The following is an 18,568-nucleotide window of genomic DNA, read 5'->3' as shown; positions in this document are numbered from 1 at the left end:
CAACACGATGGATAAATATTAAAAACATCACGTTCTTTACAAACATACACTGTACACTGTATAATCCAGTGTATGTTGGACTGTACACTTTAAAAGGGTGAATTTTACATTAACAGCAAACAAAATAAATATTAAGGGAAAGAATCCAGACATTTGGGGACTTCCCTGGTGGTCCAGTGGTTAAGACTTCACCTTCCAATGAAGGGAGTGTGGGTTCAATCCCTGCTTTGGGAGCTAAGATCCCACATGCTGTGGCCAAAAAGCCAAAACATAAAACAGAAATAATATTGTAACAAATTCAATAAAGACTTTAGTCCATATTAAAAGAGAGAGAAAAGGAGTCCAGCCATTTTTAAAAAGCATAAAATGATTCCATGAAGTATGAAGCTCAAGAACTTCTATGTAAAGTTAATTTACATAGAATCTACACAAGGAGCTTGCCAAGGAAAGGGCACAGGTAAAATTTATGCAACAGGGGAGTGGAGGCCACAGGGGTAGGTGCGTATATACAAATTCATGTTGCTGCAAGCCAAAAGGTCTGTGTACTTTACCATATGTAAGTTGCACCTCAATCAAAATAATCAATAATTTAAAGTAAAAGACATAACATTATTGTTAAAGTGGAAGTCACTTCTATTCACATCCCCAACTCCATTCCCCTCCCCCACTACAGAAACAGCCTCAGTAAAAATAACTGAACAATCAGTGCAGCCCTCTTCCGTGCTTTTGGAGTTGGAAACGGCAACCCACTCCAGTATTCTTGCCTGAAAAACCGCATGAACAGAGAAGCCTGGTGGACTACAGCCCAGGAAGATGCCAAGAGTTGGACACGACTGAGCAGCTGAGCATGCTCACGCATTCTAAGCTTTATGAGAATTAATTCATTTAAGCTTCCCAGCAACCCTATGAGGGAGATGGCACTATGGTCATCCCTTTTTACAGATGAAGAAACTGAGGCTCAGAGCAGTGAAGAAACTTTCCCAGGGACTTCCCTGGTGGCTGAGTGGCTAGGATTCCATGCTCCCAATGCAGAGTGCTTGGGCTCGATCTGGTCAGCGAACTAAGGTTTTATATGCCACAACTAAGACCTGGTACAGCCAAATAAATTCATTCAATAAATAAAAATAATTAAAAAAAAAAAAAGAAACTTGCCCAGGATCTCACCGTCCCTGTGCAGTGGTGCCAGAATTTGGACCCAGATGGCTTTCCAGGTGCCGCCAGTGGTAAAGAATACGCCTGCCAGCACAGGAGACATGAGAGATGTGAGTTCGATCCCTGGGTAGGGAAGCTCCCCTGGAGAAGTGAATAGCAACCCACTCCAGTATTCTGGCCTGGAGAATCCCATGGAAAGAGAAGCCTGGCTGGCTACAGTCCACAGGGTCACAAAAACTGGGATGCAACTGAAGCAATTTAGCACGCATGCAGCCTGGGAAACCTCAGCCAGGATGCCAGGCATATTGCCCACTACTCTGAACTGCTCCACAAACTTGATACATAATATCCCTTTCTGGATTTTTTTGTAATTTATATAAATAATAGCAAACTATCATTTTTCAAACTTGCTTCTTTATCCCCTCGCTCCACATGATGTTTTTGAGTTTAGCCTTGTTGATACATGTAGTTCTTCTGGTGGCAAATGAATCTACTCCTATTTCTTTTCTCAGGCCCCCCCTCTCCCCACCACTGGTGAAGACTTGCTTTGCAAAGAGCCTTATCTCTTGAGAAAAAATCCTTATTAAGTTCCTCCCCTGCTAAGAATCTACCAGTATTCCCACAGTCCTCAGGGTCAGGTCTGAATTCCACTCCCACTATGGGCAACATCTGGAGTGTTTTCTCTACTCCAAGTCCATCAGCAAAAAAACAAACAAACACCCAACTCCAGCCATGCTTTCATGATACCTGGTTTGTTCATCTTTTCATCCAACAGCTGTTTTTTGAGTAACTTCTGTGTGCTAATCCCTGTTCTAGAAGCAAGAGTAGTCGTGTACAGATGTGAAAGTTGAACCATAAAGAAGGCTGAGCACCAAAGAACTGATGCTTTCGAACCGTGGTGCTGGAGAAGACTCTTGAGAGTCCTTTGGACAGCAAGGAGATCAAACCAGTCAATCCTAAAGGAAATCAACCCTGATATTCATTGGAAGGACTGATGCTGAAGCTGAAGCTCCAATACTTTGGCCACCTGATGGGAAGAGCTGTCTCACTGGAAAAGACCCTGATGCTGGGTAAGATTGAAGGCAGGAGGAGAAGGGGACAACAGAGAATGAAATGACTGGATGGCATCACTAACTCAATGGACATGAATTTGAACAAACTCCAGGAGGTAATGAAGGACAGGGAAGCCTGGGGTGCTGCAGTCCATGGGTTCACAAAGAGTCAGTTACCACTTAGGGACTGAAAAACAACAAGGAGCCAGAGACCCAGCAGTGAACAAGACAAAAATCCCTATCCCATTTTGTTGTTGTTTAGTCTCTAGGTTGCGTCCGACTCTTTGCAACTCCGTGGACTGTAGCTGCCAGGCTCCCCTATTCATGGGATTCTCCAGTCAAGAATACTGGAGTGGGTTGCCATTTCCTCTTCCAGGGAATCTTCCCGACCCAGGGATCAAACCCGTGTCTCCTGCTTGGCATGTGGGTTCTTTATCACTGAGACACTAGGGAAGCCCCTCCTGCCCTCTGGGAACTGACATCTTCCTGGTAAAGTCTGACAAAGAAAGAATATAGTCGTCAAATTTATTAAAATTTGCAAGGATGAAAAAAGTATGTGAGGGGTGGAGTTTGGTAGAGATGGGGTGGGCCTTGTTCTGGGTGGAGATGCAGTCAGGGAAGACTTTCTTAAGAAGGTGACATTTAGACAAAGATGGAGATGAAGTGAGAAAGAGAAAACCAAGATGAGAAGGAAAAGCATTGCAGCCCGTGGGAACAGCCAGCGCGAAGGCCCTGAGGTAAGAATCAGCACGGGTGAGGAGGCTCTGCAGCCAGAGTTGAATGAGTGAGGGGATGTGGGTGGGAGACGAGGGCAGAGGAAGAAGGATACACCAGGTTCTACCTCACCCCCCTCTGGGCCCCTTTGCTTCTGCTGTTCCTTCCACCACACACCCTTTTCTTCTCTATCTATTTGGCAATTTCCTAATGTGTCCCTTAGTGCCAGCCCTTCTGCCTCCTCTACAATGGGGCAGCTGTCCTCCCAAGGCATTCACTGGCTGGGTTACCTTTCTCCTGACAGCTCACACTCAATGCATTTATTCCTTCCACAAAGACTGAGTGAGCTTAGGCCAGTTACTGGGAAACTTCAGGGACAAGCGATATTTAAAAGAAAGAAAACGGGCTTCCCTGGCGGTTCAGCAGTTAAGACTTCACCTTCCAACGCAGGGGGTTGTGGGTATGATCGGGCAGCTAACATCCCACATGCCTGGTGGCCAAAAAACAAAACATAAAACAGAAGCAGTATTGTAACAAATTCAACAAAGACTTTAAAATGGTCCACATTAAAAAAAAAAAAATCTTAAAAAAAAAGCAGAGCCATGGGCCAGAGATGACAGGCTATGGAGGTGCTTTGGGAAGATTTCTCAGAGGAGATGACATACAAACAGAGACCTAAATGGTCAGAAGAGGCCAGCCTTGCGGAGATGGGAGGGAAGGGCATTACAGACTGGGGAACAGCCAGTGCAAAGGCCCTATGGTTGGAAGTAAGGTGAGAATATTTGAGGAACGGAAAGAAGGCCAGTTTTGTTAAGTGGGGGTGAGGGAAGTGGAGGGGGATGTGGCTGGACGGGTGGGCAGAGGCTGGACTGGACTACCTTGTAGGCCAGATGAGGAGTGGTGTTTTTCCTAAGAGCTCCAGAGTGCCAGAAATAGGTTTTCCAGCAGGCAGAGGTGGGTTATGGTGGGGGTGATTTAGGGCTTCTAAAGCCCTGGAGAGGACTGGAAAGAGGCCAGAGGAGGCGCAGGGAGGTGTTGGTGCAGTTATCATATTTGGCTGAGTTTATACAATAAGTCCTTGGTGTCCCTATTTCAAGCCCAGAGTGAAATTTTGTTTCCAGTGCTGCCGAAGTCCCCAGTGGTTGCCGATAAATATTCACTGAGTAAATGAATGCCAGAAGGTTGGAGTGAGACTTTGGCAGGGTTCCCCAGCTCTATCCAGGGAAGCAGCCTGGAAACATGTCAGGCAGCAGAGGGCCCTTCCCTGGATAAGGTGGTGGACTGGCTCTCAGCCTTGCTTGGCCCCATCATCCCCATCTGTAAAATGGGTGGGCTGGAGAATTAGCGGAAGACGCAGCAAGGACCATAAACATCTTGACTTTATAACTGGTGCTAAGTCGCTTCAGTCATGTCTGATTCTTCATGACCTTGTGGACTGTAGGCCCCACTCCCCAATCCTCTGTCCCTGGGATTCTCCAGGCAAGGATATTGGAATGGGTGGCCATGCCCTCCTCCAGGGGATCTTTCTGACCCAGGCATGGAACCTGCGTCTCTTGTGTCTACTGCATTGACAGTCGGGGGTTCTTTCCCACTAGCACCACCTGGGAAGCTCATTGAGGGTGAGGGGCCTGAGTTTCCTCACATTTAAATCCAAAGCAAAAGAGCTGGCTCAAAGGTTTCTTTAATTCAATGGATAAATATTTGAGGAACTGCCAGGAAACAGGTGTGGCTGCAGAGTGAGCAAGGGGAAAAGGTGGGAGAAGAGGAGAGAAGGAAGGTGAAGGGCCTTGTGGGTTGCTGATAGGACTTTGGCTTTTCCTCTGGGGAAGCTGGGAGTCAAAGAGGGATCTAGGCAGAGGTGGGACATTACCTGACTTAGACATTCCTAGGCATCCCTGGGTTGTTGTGGGGAAAAGAGACTACGAGGTCAAGGAAGGAACCCAGGGACCTGACAGGAGGCGACTGCACTGGTCCAGGTGAACGATGATGAAGATGGACTTGGTGGAGACCGTGGAGGGAGAAGTGGGCGGATTGTAGACTGCTATAATTTCTCTTCCTCCTCTTCCTCTTTCTCTGTTAACCATCACCACCACCACTCAGTTCAGTTCAGTTCAGTCACTCAGTCGTGTCCGACTCTTTGCGACCCCATGAATCGCAGCACACCAGGCCTTCCTGTCCATCACCACCTCCCGGAGTTCACTCAGATTCACGTCCATCAAGTCAGTGATGCCATCCAGCCATCTCATCCTCGGTCGCCCCCTTCTCCTCCTGTCCCCAATCCCTCCCAGCATCAAAGTCTTTTCCAATGAGTCAACTCTTGCACGAGGTGGCCAAAGTACTGGAGCTTCAGCTTTAGCATCATTCCTTCCAAAGAAATCCCGGGGCTGATCTCCTTCAGAATGGACTGGTTGGATCTCCTTGCAGTCCAAGGGACTCTCAAGAGTCTTCTCCAACACCACAGTTCAAAACCATCAATTCTTCGGCACTCAGCTTTCTTCACAGTCCAACTCTCACATCCATACATGACCACTGGAAAAACCATAGCTTTGACTAGACGAACCTTTGTTGGCAAAGTAATGTCTCTGCTTTTGAATATGCTATCTAGGTTGATCATAACTTTTCTTCCAAGGAGTAAGTGTCTTTTAATTTCATGGCTGCTGTCACCATCTGCAGTGATTTTGGAGCCCCCAAAAATAAAGTCCGACACTGTTTCCAGTTTCCCCATCTATTTGCCATGAAGTGATGGGAGCAGATGCCATGATCTTCGTTTTCTGAATATTGAGCTTTTTTTTTTTTTTGAATATTGAGCTTTAAGCCAACTTTTTCACTCTCCTCTTTCACTTTCATCAAGAGGCTTTTTAGTTCCTCTTCACTTTCTGCCATAAGGGTGGTGTCATCTGCATATCTGAGGTTATTGATATTTCTCCCAACAATCTTGATTCCAGCTTGTGTTTCTTCCAGTCCAGCGTTTCCCATGATGTACTCTTCATAGAAGTTAAATAAGCAGTGTGACAATATACAGCCTTGACGTACTCCTTTTCCTATTTGGAACCAGTCTGTTGTTCCATGTCCAGTTCTAACTGTCGCTTCCTGACCACCACCACTACCCAGCCCCAAAGAGTCGCCCAAAGGGAGAGAGAAAACACCCTGCCCCGATCTCTGGGACCGCGTATACCATGTAAAGCTGCGGGTAACCAAGGTGGCCTCCCGCGCTCTGGAGGGTCCCAGGAAGGCGCCAAGGCGGAGAAGCGCTCTCTGCCCCGCGCCCAAGGGACCGCAGCTTGGTTCAGTCACCGAGTTTGAAAGGGAGTGCCCGGTCTGCCACGAGCCAGGCTGCATGCTCCAGGGACTCCGCAGAGCCTGGAGAAGCTCCTCAGAGTTCTTCACCTTCCGCCTCCGACCGGGCACGAGTCTGCACGGTGGAGCGCCACTTGCATGCAGCAGCCCCGAAGAGGCGTGTCCCCATCTTACAGAGGCGAAAACTGAGGATCAGACGCTGCAGGGCCCACAGCGAGTCCGTGACGGATTTAGGGGTCAAATCTCTTTACATAACAACGGCAAAAACACTAAAAATCACAGCAGCTAACCTTTGTCCAGCGCTTACTGCGTTCACAGCACTTGGCATGCATTGTCTCATTTCACTTTGTCAACACCTCCAAGGGTGGGTAGGTCAATCCTTCTCTTTCTCTCTCTCTCTTTTTCTTTTTTTTTTTTTTTTACAGATAAGGGGCTCTTAGGTTTGGGGGACTCCCCCAAGGCATAGGGTGCTGGAATTTGAACACAAGTCTGCTCAGAGCTTGTCTCCAGCCTGTGGGGGAAGCTCCGGTGCCCTTGAATGACAGTTCGTTCTAAGAAAGCCTCAACTTGCAAACACAGGGAGAATATGAGTTGTTTTTGTTTTTTTGAGAGGAGGTCCAGGGAGGTCCAAAGGCTTCCACCGCTCCCTGCTTCAATGTGGCTCCCTCTTTTTCTCTGGGTTCCCGCGCGCTCAATCGGGTGAACCGTGGGAAAAGGGAGAAATCCGAAAGAAGGAAAGACGAGCGAAACCGACCCGGCAGCTTCCGCTCCGGAGGGGGGCGCACAAGCGGCCAGGACCCTGTAGCCCCGGGGGCCGCCGGGAGCCCCGCCCCTCGGCCCCGCCCCCTCCCCAGGCGCCGACCTCGGTGGTCACGTGACCGGGCCCGGCGGCCGCTGGGGCCGGAGGGCGCGGCGCGCGGACTCGGCGGCCAGGCCAGGCGCTGCCCGAGCCGAGCAGGCCGGAGCCGGCCCTGCGCCTTGCGGGGGGCGTCGCGCCGCGCCCGCCCCCCGCCCCGCCCCGCGCGGGGCGCACGCGCGCTCCTCTCAGCGCCCCTCCCTCCGCGCGGGGACCCCTGGCGGGCTGCGTGTGGACATGGCCAGCGACGCTGTGCAGGTAGGCGCACCTGCGTTCGCAGCCGCCCAGCGGCCAGCCGGCGCTGGGGACCCCCGCCCGCGCACCGCCGGAGCTCCCGGGATCGGGGCGGCCAGGGCGGGTCCCCACCTCCCCCGAGCGCTAGGCGCCCCCTCCCTGGGCCAGCACCGTGGAGCCAGCGCAGTCTCCTCGGCAGGTGGAGGTACGCACGGGGGAGGGTGGGGGAGCGAGGGGAGTCCTACAACATCCCCAGCTCCGCCCTTCTCTGAGAATTAGAGGGGGCGCAGCGGAGGCTCGACTTCGGGTGTCTGTGGCTAGCTGGGCATCCCGGTGCCAGTCGACCCTGCCGCTCGCTCCCTCTCCTCAGCGTTCGGTTCTCCGGCAGGTGCCGCTCCACCTGAGCAGGTGCCTGGCGCGATGCCCCGGGAAGGGCGCAGGCCATTCGCCCCGTTTCCCCCACCCTCCCCCACGCACAACAAAGCTCCGGCGGCGGCACCCCCACCTCCGGACTGAGCTTTACGATGGTCGCGACGCTGCAGATTGGCACCTGTTGGCGGAAGTGCCAGAGTCACCTCTTTAGGTCTGGGGACCAGGGACCCACACAGCCAGCCACCCGGCTGCCAGGTGGAACCTTATCCCAGGATTCCGGGTGGGGAGTGTCCATGTCAATGAACTGGGGATTCTCTTACCTGGAATCCTGCCTGGACTGGGTCACCCCACAACCCACACATCAACACACACAGAGGCACAGGTGACTGACACCGAAGTGCCACCCACCCAGGTTCTCCCTGGGCCACCTTGTGGACATCGCAGCCTGGGACTCACCTGCCCTGCCTGTGGTAAGCAGGGCCAGAGTGACTGCTGAAACCTCTCTGGGTCAGTGACCCAAATCTGAGACATGTCCTGTACCTCCGGTGCCCCCACAGTGCCTCATCACCTCTCCATCGTCCTGTGGTTGCTGTGTAACTGGGTTCTCATCTCCTTCTGCACCTGCCCCCACATCCCCTTTGTGTCTCCCCCGTGACCCCCTGTCCCCCGCCCCAGTCCTGCTGATGGCCTGCCAGCCTTGCCGAGGAGCTGGGCGTATCTGGTGTTGCCGATCACACAAGGTCAGACCTTGGGGGCCGGGGAGGGCCTGGGTCCCTGCCTCTACCCCATCAGCCCTGGGAGGACAGTGTAGGACTCCCCTGGCACATGCATGTGTTTGGCATGTAGCAGACATGGCCCGGACGGAGACTGTGATTCCTGGACCGAGGCTGGACCTGCGCCCTGGCCCCCTTTCCCGTCTCCTGCCTGCTCTCTTCCCCCTACCCCACCCCCACCCCCACCCTCACCCCGTCCTGGTCATTCCTCTCTCTCTCGTGGCTGCTTGGGTCTGCTACCCCTGTCCCTCTGTCTGTCCCAGTGTGTGTGCCTGTCTGTTCTGTGTCCGGCAAACGGATGTCCTGTCCGGATTCCAGAAACGCCCAATGCATTGAAATCTCCGGACATGGGGTCTAGATCCCTGGTCACTCTAGGAAGAGGGAATTTCTGAGAAGTGGACCCTCTGGACCTGGGGCAGGGGAGGTGTTTTCTGCTTCTTGGAGGGTGTTGGGGATTCCCCAAGGCCAGGCCAGGCTCCTGATTCATGGGTTCATCTCGTTGGCCCTCAGGTGACCCCTGCCCTGGATAGGAGTGAGTCACCCAAGGAAGGAGAACCCGGGAGGCCCAGCCTCCCTCTCTCCCTCCTTTGCATATTCTCAGCCCTCAGCTGCTGGAGGAGGTGGGGCTGAGGGATTCTGCTCCTCCCCCCCAACCCGGACTCCCCTCATTCAAGCTGGCCCCGCTCCTGGCTGCACCGCTGCTCTGCCTGCTGGGGACAGGGTGGGGCTGGGTGGCCGGTGGGACCTGGTTGATAGCAGGTGGTAGGAGGTGACCCTGGGTGTAAATTCCAGAGCTGCCACTTCTTCACAGTGTGTCCTAGGCCCAGCACCATTCCCTCTTTGAGCCTTGGTTTCTGCCGTCAAAATTGAAAAAAAAAATGTAGCCAAGAGAGTTTTCATGGTGAGGAAGGACGTAGACCAGGTCAGCCCCTTGCAGGTGGGGCTGCTGTGAAATCCTTACCAGTGGTCATGGCCAGCAGCTCAGGATGTGAGTCTGTGTCCTTTAATCCAGGGTTTCTAAAGCTCAGCACTATTGACATTTGGGGCTGAATCATTCTTGGAGGTGGAGGCTCTCGTGTTTACAGTGGAATGTCAAGCAGTTTCCATGAACTCAACCCCATAGAGCCTAGTAGCAGCCCCAGTTATGACAACCAACCCAGAATGGCTCTGGATATTGCCAGCTGCCCCCAGAAGTGAGGTGGGAGTGTTGGCAATCCCCTCCGCCATCTAGAACTGCTGCTGCCATCCCTCTGAGCCTCAGTCTCCTCACCTGTGAAGTAGGAGGGGAAATATGGCAGCTGCCCAGGATAAAATTGAGGGGTCAGTAGGATCATGGGAGTGACACTTTAGGCCTGAAGTAAATCTTCTCTGGGGGCAGCTGCCCTTGAAGTTGATTGAGAGCGAACCCTGACTTTCCTCATCTCTGAAATGGGGTCTCACTGTGGCGGCAGATAATATACGAGGGGCTCTTCCTGCCTGGCTGACAACTAGCTCTGATTCTGGGCACTCTTGTTGGAAATCTTAGTTCTGTCTCCTGCTGGCTGTGAGGCTTTGGGCAAGTTAGGTCACCGCCCCAGGCCTCGGTTTCCTCATCTGGAAAACGGAGTCACAGTAGCACCTCCTGGAATGGCTTTAGTTGACCTGGCGTGCAGCTTGTAGTAACCACCATGGTTCTTAATCATACTTGAGCTTAAGTGGAGACACTGGCACTCCAGCCCTGCAGAGCTGTCTCCTCATGATGTGGGCCTCAGGGAGGTACCGCAGGGCCGGCCGGGCCCCCAGGCCTCCAAGCTGTGGTCAGCAGCAGCAGGCAACCGAGCTGAGAAGAAGCCGGAAGTTGGGACAGGAAGGGGGCTGGCCCGCCCATGTAAGCACTTGTGGGTGTTGGTGTATATAAGTATATACAGGGGCTGGGGGGTGGGCACACACTGGCCAGCCTGTGATGCCTGTAGGTGTATAAGAGTGTGTTGTAGGGAAGCTGTATATGTGGGGAAGGCTGCTCTTCATGTCCACACTAGCGGGCCTGTGTGTGTGTGCCTGCTGTGTACACCTTGGGAATCCTCAGGACAGGGAGCAGAGGGGCCACCCCTGGGATGACCCCAGAGAAGCAGGCTCAGCCCTCGAGTGGGGGCTGAGAGGAAGGTCCTCTTGATGCCCCAGAGCCCCAGAGCTGGCCTTCGCAGGGGTTGCTGGGAGCCAGCAGGAAAGAGGAAGTAGCAGGCGAGAGGCCCTGGCAGGGCTGAGGTTCAGGAAGAGGGCGGGGCCCTCAGCCGGGGCCCAGGATGGCGGAGGCTGATCCCCCTTTGGACCCGGAGCTGGAGGTGGGGGCTGGGGTCCTTGTGGGGGAGGGGCAGCAGAAGAGGACCCCAAGTGGCACAGGCCGGAGGGACCCTCCCCTCGGTACCGCTCGGTTTTGGACTGAGGAGAGGAGATGGGATGCTGGCTTTGGAGTTTTCTGTTTGAAAGATGAAACTGTTTGGGGCCCTTTGGGCTTCCAGGTTGGGGGGGATAGAGGAGGAAGGGAACAGTGCTCTTTTCTTTGGGGTGCCAGTTGTAGATGACAAAAGGAGGGGAGATGGCGCTTGGCCCCCGGATCTCCAAGTTTGGGGGTACAGCAGGGAATAGACAAAACCCGTCTCCAGGCCCTCCTGGTTTGGGGTTACCGCAGGAAATAGACGAGGCCTGGCCCTGGGTCCTCCTAGTTTGGGGTTACAGCAGGGAATAAATGAGGCCTGTCTCTGGGTCCTCTTAGTTTGGAGGTACAGCAGGGAATAGACAAAGCTTGTCTCCACACCCTCCTAGTTTTGGGGTACAGCAGGGAATAGACAAGGCCTGTCCCTGGGTCCTCCTAGTTTGAGGGTACAACAGGAAATAGACAAGGCCTGTCCCTGGGTCCTCCTAGTTCAAGGGTACAGCCAAGAGGAGAAGAAACTTGCTCTTGGAACCCCAACCTTGTGGTTTGGGGGGCATCACAGGCCTGCCCTTGATACTTCCTCATTTGGGGAGCAGCAGAAGGAAGATGAAAGCTGCCCTCAGGCCCTCCTAACGTGGGGCATAAGGGAGCGGAGATGGGGCCTGCCTTTGGGACCTCCTAGTTTAGGGGGGCAGCAGAGGAGAGAGGGGGTCTCCCCTCAGGACCTGGTCATTTGGGGGCAACAGAGGGAGACAAAGCCTGTTCTTGGGCCCCCCTAATTTGGGAGGACAGTGGAAGAAGAGATAGGGCCTGACCTTGGGGACCCCGAGCTGTGGGGACCCAGTGATGGGGCAATGGAATCTGCCCTGCAGGATCCCACTGCATGAGGACAGTGCGGGGGAGACTGAACTGTACCTATGGTCCTCTTGTCTGAGGGGACAGGCAAGGAGAAGGCCCTGCCCTTGGGACCTCACAGTTTGGAGGTGTCAGGAAGCAGGCACAGGGCCTTGTCTCACCTCCCTGTTTTGGGGGACCATCGGAGGACATGGAGCAGGGCCTGTGTCAGGAGTTCCCCCCAGGAGGAGGCCGGCCCAGGCCAGCTGAATGTGGTCTGCACCCCCAGAGCCACTCTGGCCCCACTGACCCTGCTCCGTCCCCCGCAGAGTGAGCCGCGCAGCTGGTCCCTGCTGGAGCAGCTGGGCCTGGCAGGTGCCGACCTGGCAGCCCCTGGGGTACAGCAGCAGCTGGAGCTGGAGCGGGAGCGTCTGCGGCGGGAGATCCGCAAGGAGCTGAAGCTGAAGGAGGGTGCAGAGAACCTGCGGCGAGCCACCACTGACCTGGGCCGTAACCTCGGCCCCGTGGAGCTGGTGCTGCGCGGCTCCTCACGCAGGCTTGACCTGCTGCACCAGCAGCTGCAGGAGCTGCATGCCCACGTGGTGCTGCCCGACCCCGCGGTGGGCGTACACGGTAAGCCAGGCTTCCCTGGGCTGGGGGGTGGGGATGCGGGACTGGGGGCCTCCACTGCCCAGGGCTCACCCACTGTGTCCCAGGGTGCGGCCGGCCAGCCCATTGCCAGTGACCACCAGGGAGACACACTCGGTCACGGCAGCTTCCAACCTGAAAATGCAGGCGGCTGCTATCACTGCTGACAAGTGCTCAGTCGTGTCCAACTCTGTGTGACCCCGTGGACTGTGGCCCGCCAGGCTCCTCTGTCCAGTGGAATTCCCCAGGCAACAATACTGGAGTGGATTGCCATTTCCTTCGCCAGGGCATCTTCACGACCCAGGACTGAACCTGCATCTCTTGCGTCTGCTGCATTGGCAGGCGGATTCTTTACCAGTAGTGCCACCTGGGAGGCCCAAATACAGGCAGACTAAAGGCCCAAACCAACACCCAGGGAAAGGTACACACAGTCACACCCACAGCTGGGCAACACCAAAGGCTTACACGGTATCACACCAATATCCAGACTCACAGTCACACCCACACCCAGACAACACCAAAGGGCTTACACGGTATCACACCAGTATCCAGACTCACAGTCACACCCACACCTGGACAACACCAAAGGGCTTACACGGTATCACACCAGTATCCAGACTCACAGTCACACCCACACCTGGACAACACCAAAGGGCTTACACGGTATCACACCAATATCCAGAGTCACAGTCACACCCACACCTGGACAACACCAAAGGGTTTACAGGTATCACACAAATATCCACAGTCACAGTCACACCCACACCTGGACAACACCTATAGGCTCCAACTGATTAAAAAAATTTTTTAATTGTGATTAAAAAAACACAACACCTGAAAGTATAACAGCATTGTTAGTTGGCTATTGTTATTGCTTCCGTTTAGACCCCATGTTTGTGACCCCATGGACTGCAGCCTGCTAGGCCCCTCTGCCCATGGGATTTTTCAGCAAGAAGACTGGAGTAGGTTCCCATTTCTTTCTCCAGGGTATCTTCCCAACCCAGGGATTGAACCTGCATCTCCTGCTTAACAGGTAGATTCTTTACCACTGAGCCACCAGGGAAGTCCCTTAATCACCTATATTCCAATATAAAATAAAACGTTTTGGAAAAAAACACATTACAGAAAATTTATCATTTTTAAGCATACAGCTCAGTGGTGTTGAGTATTTTCACATTTTTGTGCAAGGAATCTGCAGAACTTTTTCATCTTGCAACTAAAAGATGTAACACACATCACATCAGTAGCCAGAGACCCTCACACACAGTCACGCCAGCACCCAGACTACTCTGAGGGCCCACCCTGTGGCTCAGCGGTACAGAATCTGCCTGCAGTGCAGGAGATGTGGGTTCGATCCCTGGGTCAAGAAGATCCCCCGGAGAAGGGAATGGCAACCCGCTCCAGTATTCTTGGCCTGGGAAATCTCATGGACAGAGGAGCCTGGGCGTCTACGCTCCATGGGTTGCTAAACAGTCGGACGTGACTGAGTGACTAAACAGTAGCAGCAGCATTCTGTGAATACCCAGAGACGTCCATACTGCCAGCCAGTGCCCAGATAAACGCATACGCAATCACACCAACACACACACAAAACCTGAGGACTCACACACACTCACAGCAACCCCCAGAGATTCAGACACACAGAGCCACTGCCACAGGAGTTTACCAGCCCATAAACCGCCTGAGACTTAACACACTCAACTGGGCAAGACCTGAGACTCAGCATCACTTAGCCCAGCACCCACACACCTCTTTAGTGTGTCAATAGCTGGAGGCTAACACTATCAGACGGAGAAGGCAATGGCACCCCACTCCAGTACTCTTGCCTGGAAAATCCTACGGATGGAGGAGCCTGGTAGGCTGCAGTCCATGAGGTCGCTAAGAGTTGGACACGACTGAGCGACTTCACTTTCACTTTTCACTTTCATGCCTTGGAGAAGGCAATGGCAGCCCACTCCAGTGTTCTTGCCTGGAGAATCCCAGGGACGGAGGAGCCTGCTGGGCTGCCGTCCGTGGTGTTGCAGAGTTGGACACGACTGAAGCGACTTAGCAGCAGCAGCAACACTATCGGATCAACACTTGAAGATAATGAAAGAGTTCAGCCAACACTCAAAAACCTCATCCTGTCACAGCTGTACCCAGAGTCCCTCTGATGGTCATTCCACTCTCTGGAGATTGACACAGAGCTGTGCCAACCTCCAGAGACACACATGTCCAGCTGTTCCAGCACTCGGATGCTGTCACACCAGCGCCAGGAGATCTGAATGCTCAGTTCTGCTGACAGTCGCAGACGTGCAGAGTCATCCCATCACCCAGAATCTCACAGAGGCATTCTAACACCTCACATCTCACAGTTACACTAGCACCTGGGGAGACACACTCAGTTATGCAGCACCCTGAAGTTCACAGACTTAACCGCAGCCACACCCGCTGATGCCTACACAACCTTGCACATCTTTGGGTGTATATACCTTCTCTACAAAGGTATACACGATCACACCAACGCCTCACACACACCTGTGTTCATTCACACTGGTCCCGCCCCAGCCCTGAAAGGGTTTCCCTGTGGCCCCTGGCCCTCAGCTCTTCCTCCTCACAGGCCCGGGGTGGATCCTCTCAGCTGGTGCAAAAGCACCTGGGCAGTTGGAGAGGAGGGCTGTGGTGACTCTGCCCCATCCACCCCTCCAGATGCCCCCCAGTCCCCTGGCACAGGTGACTCTGCCTGCTCAGCCACCAACCTGAGCCGCGTAGCCGGTCTGGAGAAGCAGCTGGCCATCGAGCTGAAGGTGAAGCAGGGAGCAGAGAACATGATCCAGACGTATAGCAACGGCAGCACCAAGGTGGGAGCAGTGTGCGTGCACACCCCTCAATGTGCATGTACACCTGTGGGCGCATCACAGGCTGGAGCATGTGGTGGGGGCGGGGTGGTGCCTCCCTCTGCCCCCCAGGAGGCTGGGGCACTCTGGGTTGGGGACAGAGGGCTGTGGAGTGACTCTGCAGCAGGATTGGAGTGTGGGCAGCTTGGGTGGGGGCAGAGAGGAAACTGGATGACTGTGGGTGATGTCAGATCAACACGTGGCAGAGACTTCCCCACCATACTCAGTTACCCCCGGAGACCGGGCAACATGCAGCCTCTCACTGCTGGTGGCGTCTCTGACGTACACGCAGATCAACGCCCAGATGCACACATGTTACCGTTTAGCAGCTCAGTCGTGTCCGACTCTTTGCCACCGTATGGACTGTAGCCTACCAGGCTCCTCTGTCCATAGGATTTTTTAGGCAAGAATACTGGAGTGGGTTGTCATTTCCTCCTCCAGGGGATCTTCCCAACCCAGGAATTGAACTCATGTCTCCTGCGTTGATGGGCGGGTTCTTTACCACTGAGCCACCAGAGAAGCCCAGATGTGTATACTATCATCATGATATCTAGAGACACACCCATGGTCATAACAGCTTCTAGAGACACACAGTGGCATATCACCACTGAGACACACACACACACCATCATAACACCTAGATTCACAGCAGTAACAACTCTCAGAAACACGTGGAGGAAAACCACCACAGTCACCTCTAGACATGGAGAGATGCACACCATCATAGAACACCCAGGACACACAGCACAGGCCAACAGGACACCTAGACACACAGACACACACATCTTCAGTTTTTCACACCCAGTGATCAGTTGTCACCCAGACATACCCCCAGTTGTACCAACACCACGTACACAGTCACAGGTTGGCAGCAACACCCAGAGACACACCCACGGGCAGAGTTCGACCTACAGCTAGAGACCCAGAGAGCATCACGCCTGTGAGTGCACACACAAACGTGAATATTGCACAGCACACAGACCATGCGGAACTTTTCTTAACCTTTTCTTGAGGTGTAACAAATGGACGTCAAGCGCAGAAAACCTAAGTGTACAGCCAGTGAATTTTTGTCTAGCTACCCACCACCCTTACTGAACCTTTCCTGTCACCCAGAAGTGCCCTCCTGCCCCCTTCAGTCAGTACCCAGTCTTCTTTCGTCACAGATTGGCCGTGCCTGGCTTTTTTAGAATGTATTTTACCTGTTTTTATTTTTGGCTGCTCCGGGACTTCATTGCTATGCTCAGGCTCTCTGTAGCTGTGGAGCATAGGGGCCACTCTCTAGCTGCAGGGCATGGGCTTCCCATTGCAGTGGCTTCTCTTGTCATGGAGCACAGCCTCTAGGGTGTGCAGGCTCAGTAGTTGTGGCACATGGGCTTAGTTGCCCTGCTGCATGTGGAATCTTCCCGGACCAGGGATCGAACCTGTGTCCCTTGCATTGGCAGGTGGATTCTTAACCACTGGACCACCAGGGAAGTCTGTCGGTGCCTGGTTTTGAACATAGCACCAAGTCAATGGAAAAATCCACCACCAGTTCCTGGCACTTATACACACATACCGTCCTTGGCTATGCCCAGTTAACCCTGTAGCTTGAACTGCACACACCAAGAGCAGGACCCTGCTTCCTGCACCTGCCTACAACTGTCTGACACCTAGTCACCCCTGGACTCACCCATGTGGCTACAGGCAAGGCTACGCCCACCATGGGGAACACTCACACACGTAGGCCATTCTAACAGCTGACACGAATACAATGCCTGCTGGTGCCAGGCACAGTTCTGAGCCCTACACACAGATTACCTCCTTTAATCCTCAGCCCAGTGGTGATTGGTGCTGTTAGAACACTCCCCTTCCCGCAGATGAGCAGATGGACACAGAGCGGTTGAGCAGCTTGTCCAAAGTCACACAGCTGTTAGGTGGCAGCTGTCAGGATTCACATGCCACAGGCTCCATCTCCCTTCAACACCCAGGAACACATTCTGTCATACCCACACGTGAATGCTCTGTCACCCAGAGCCTGCCTGGGGTGGGCACCAGGACGGGTGGTCAGACCCCCACCTGCCCAGCCTTCCCCTCACGGCCTGTCTCTGCCATCAGGACCGGAAGCTGCTGCTGACGGCGCAGCAGATGCTGCAAGACAGTAAGACCAAGATAGATATCATCCGCATGCAACTGCGCCGGGCACTGCAGGCCTGCCAGCTGGAGAGCCAGGCAGCCCCAGACGAGGCTCAAGGTGAGCCCCTCCCCCGAGACAGCCTCCCCTGCGTTCCACCTTGCAGAGTTCAGCTCCCAGCCCCACAAGGGGTCCCTTCCTAAGGCAGGGAGGTGGGTGCTGCGACTCACCATGCTAGAAGGCCTTCCTGACCCTCTCTGGGCCCTGGTTTCCCATTCTGTCCCACTCAAGATTTGCACGTGATCAGTTATTGGCAAACTACAGCTCTTGGACCAAATCTGCTGCTGCTTTTTTTTGTTTGTTTGCTTGTTTTGGAAATACTGACAACCCAGCCATGCCTGTTCATTTACTGTCAGCTACGACTGCTTGTGCATTGTGACAGTGGAGCCAGGTAGTGGCAACAGAGCTTGTGGTCCACAAAGGTAAAAATATTGACCCTTTGGCTCTTTTTAAAAGAATAATTCAGTTTGGGCTGTGCTGGGTCTTCGTTGTGTGAAGGCTTCTCATTGCAGTGGCTTCTTGTGTCGAGCATGGGCTCTTGGGCTTTGGTAGCTGCAGCTCATGGGCTCTGGATCGCAGGCTCAGTAGTTGTGCAGCAGGCGTTTAGTTGCCCTGCAGCATATGGAATCTCCCTGGACCAGGGGTTGAACCCACGTTCCCTGTGTTGGCAGGCAGCCTCTTAACCACTAGACCACCAGGGAGGTCCTACCCTTTGGCTCTTCATGGAAAAAATGTGTGGACCCCTGGGCTAGGCAGTTGCCTTGCCGTGTTGGCCCCAGTAATATGAAACTGGGTGTCCACAGCATGTGTGTGTTTCCTATGTATCTCAGTGTCTGAATGCCTGAGGGCATCTCAACCCAACTGTCATCCTGAATTTGAGACAGCCTGTGTTGTATGCATCAGTTCTCCAGGTATCACGTACAAGGGGTGACTGTACTAGCGACATTTGTCAGTGTCAGTGTGGTATTAGCTGTGGGGGCCAGAGTTTGTACACATGCCCCATGACTCTGAGAGTTCCTGTGTCACCATGAGAGTATGTCAGCTGTGGGTGGGTGTTAGTGTGTTTGGGCTCCTCCACCACAATACCGCAGACTGGGGATGAGGGGGCATGTAAACAGCAGACATTCATCTCCCACTGTGCTGGGGGCTGAAAGTCCAAGATCAAGGCGCTGGCAGA

General features: G+C 53.7%; 1 protein-coding gene across 2 annotated transcripts in view; it reads left to right on the top strand.

Annotated features, from left to right (window-relative positions):
• Window positions 1–7,232: 7,232 nt before the first annotated feature.
• The window catches only part of PKN1 (protein kinase N1), a 28,772-nt gene continuing 17,436 nt past the window's right edge, over window positions 7,233–18,568 (top strand). The window contains exons 1-4 of one of the 2 annotated variants that reach the window (XM_068981223.1): window positions 7,233–7,329; window positions 12,027–12,330; window positions 15,034–15,185; window positions 17,316–17,451. In XM_068981223.1, coding sequence (XP_068837324.1) covers window positions 7,309–7,329; window positions 12,027–12,330; window positions 15,034–15,185; window positions 17,316–17,451 — 613 coding nt within the window. In that variant the 5' untranslated portion in view covers window positions 7,233–7,308. Of the gene's footprint in view, window positions 7,330–10,732; window positions 10,772–12,026; window positions 12,331–15,033; window positions 15,186–17,315; window positions 17,452–18,568 lie in introns of those variants that run through there. The other variant, XM_068981222.1, reaches the window with a different exon arrangement.

Source organism: Capricornis sumatraensis, chromosome 9 (assembly GCF_032405125.1).
Source record: "Capricornis sumatraensis isolate serow.1 chromosome 9, serow.2, whole genome shotgun sequence".
NCBI classification, from domain to species: Eukaryota; Metazoa; Chordata; class Mammalia; order Artiodactyla; family Bovidae; genus Capricornis; species Capricornis sumatraensis.
Note: the sequence above shows the minus strand (reverse complement) of the source record. Positions and strands in the feature narration are given on the sequence as shown.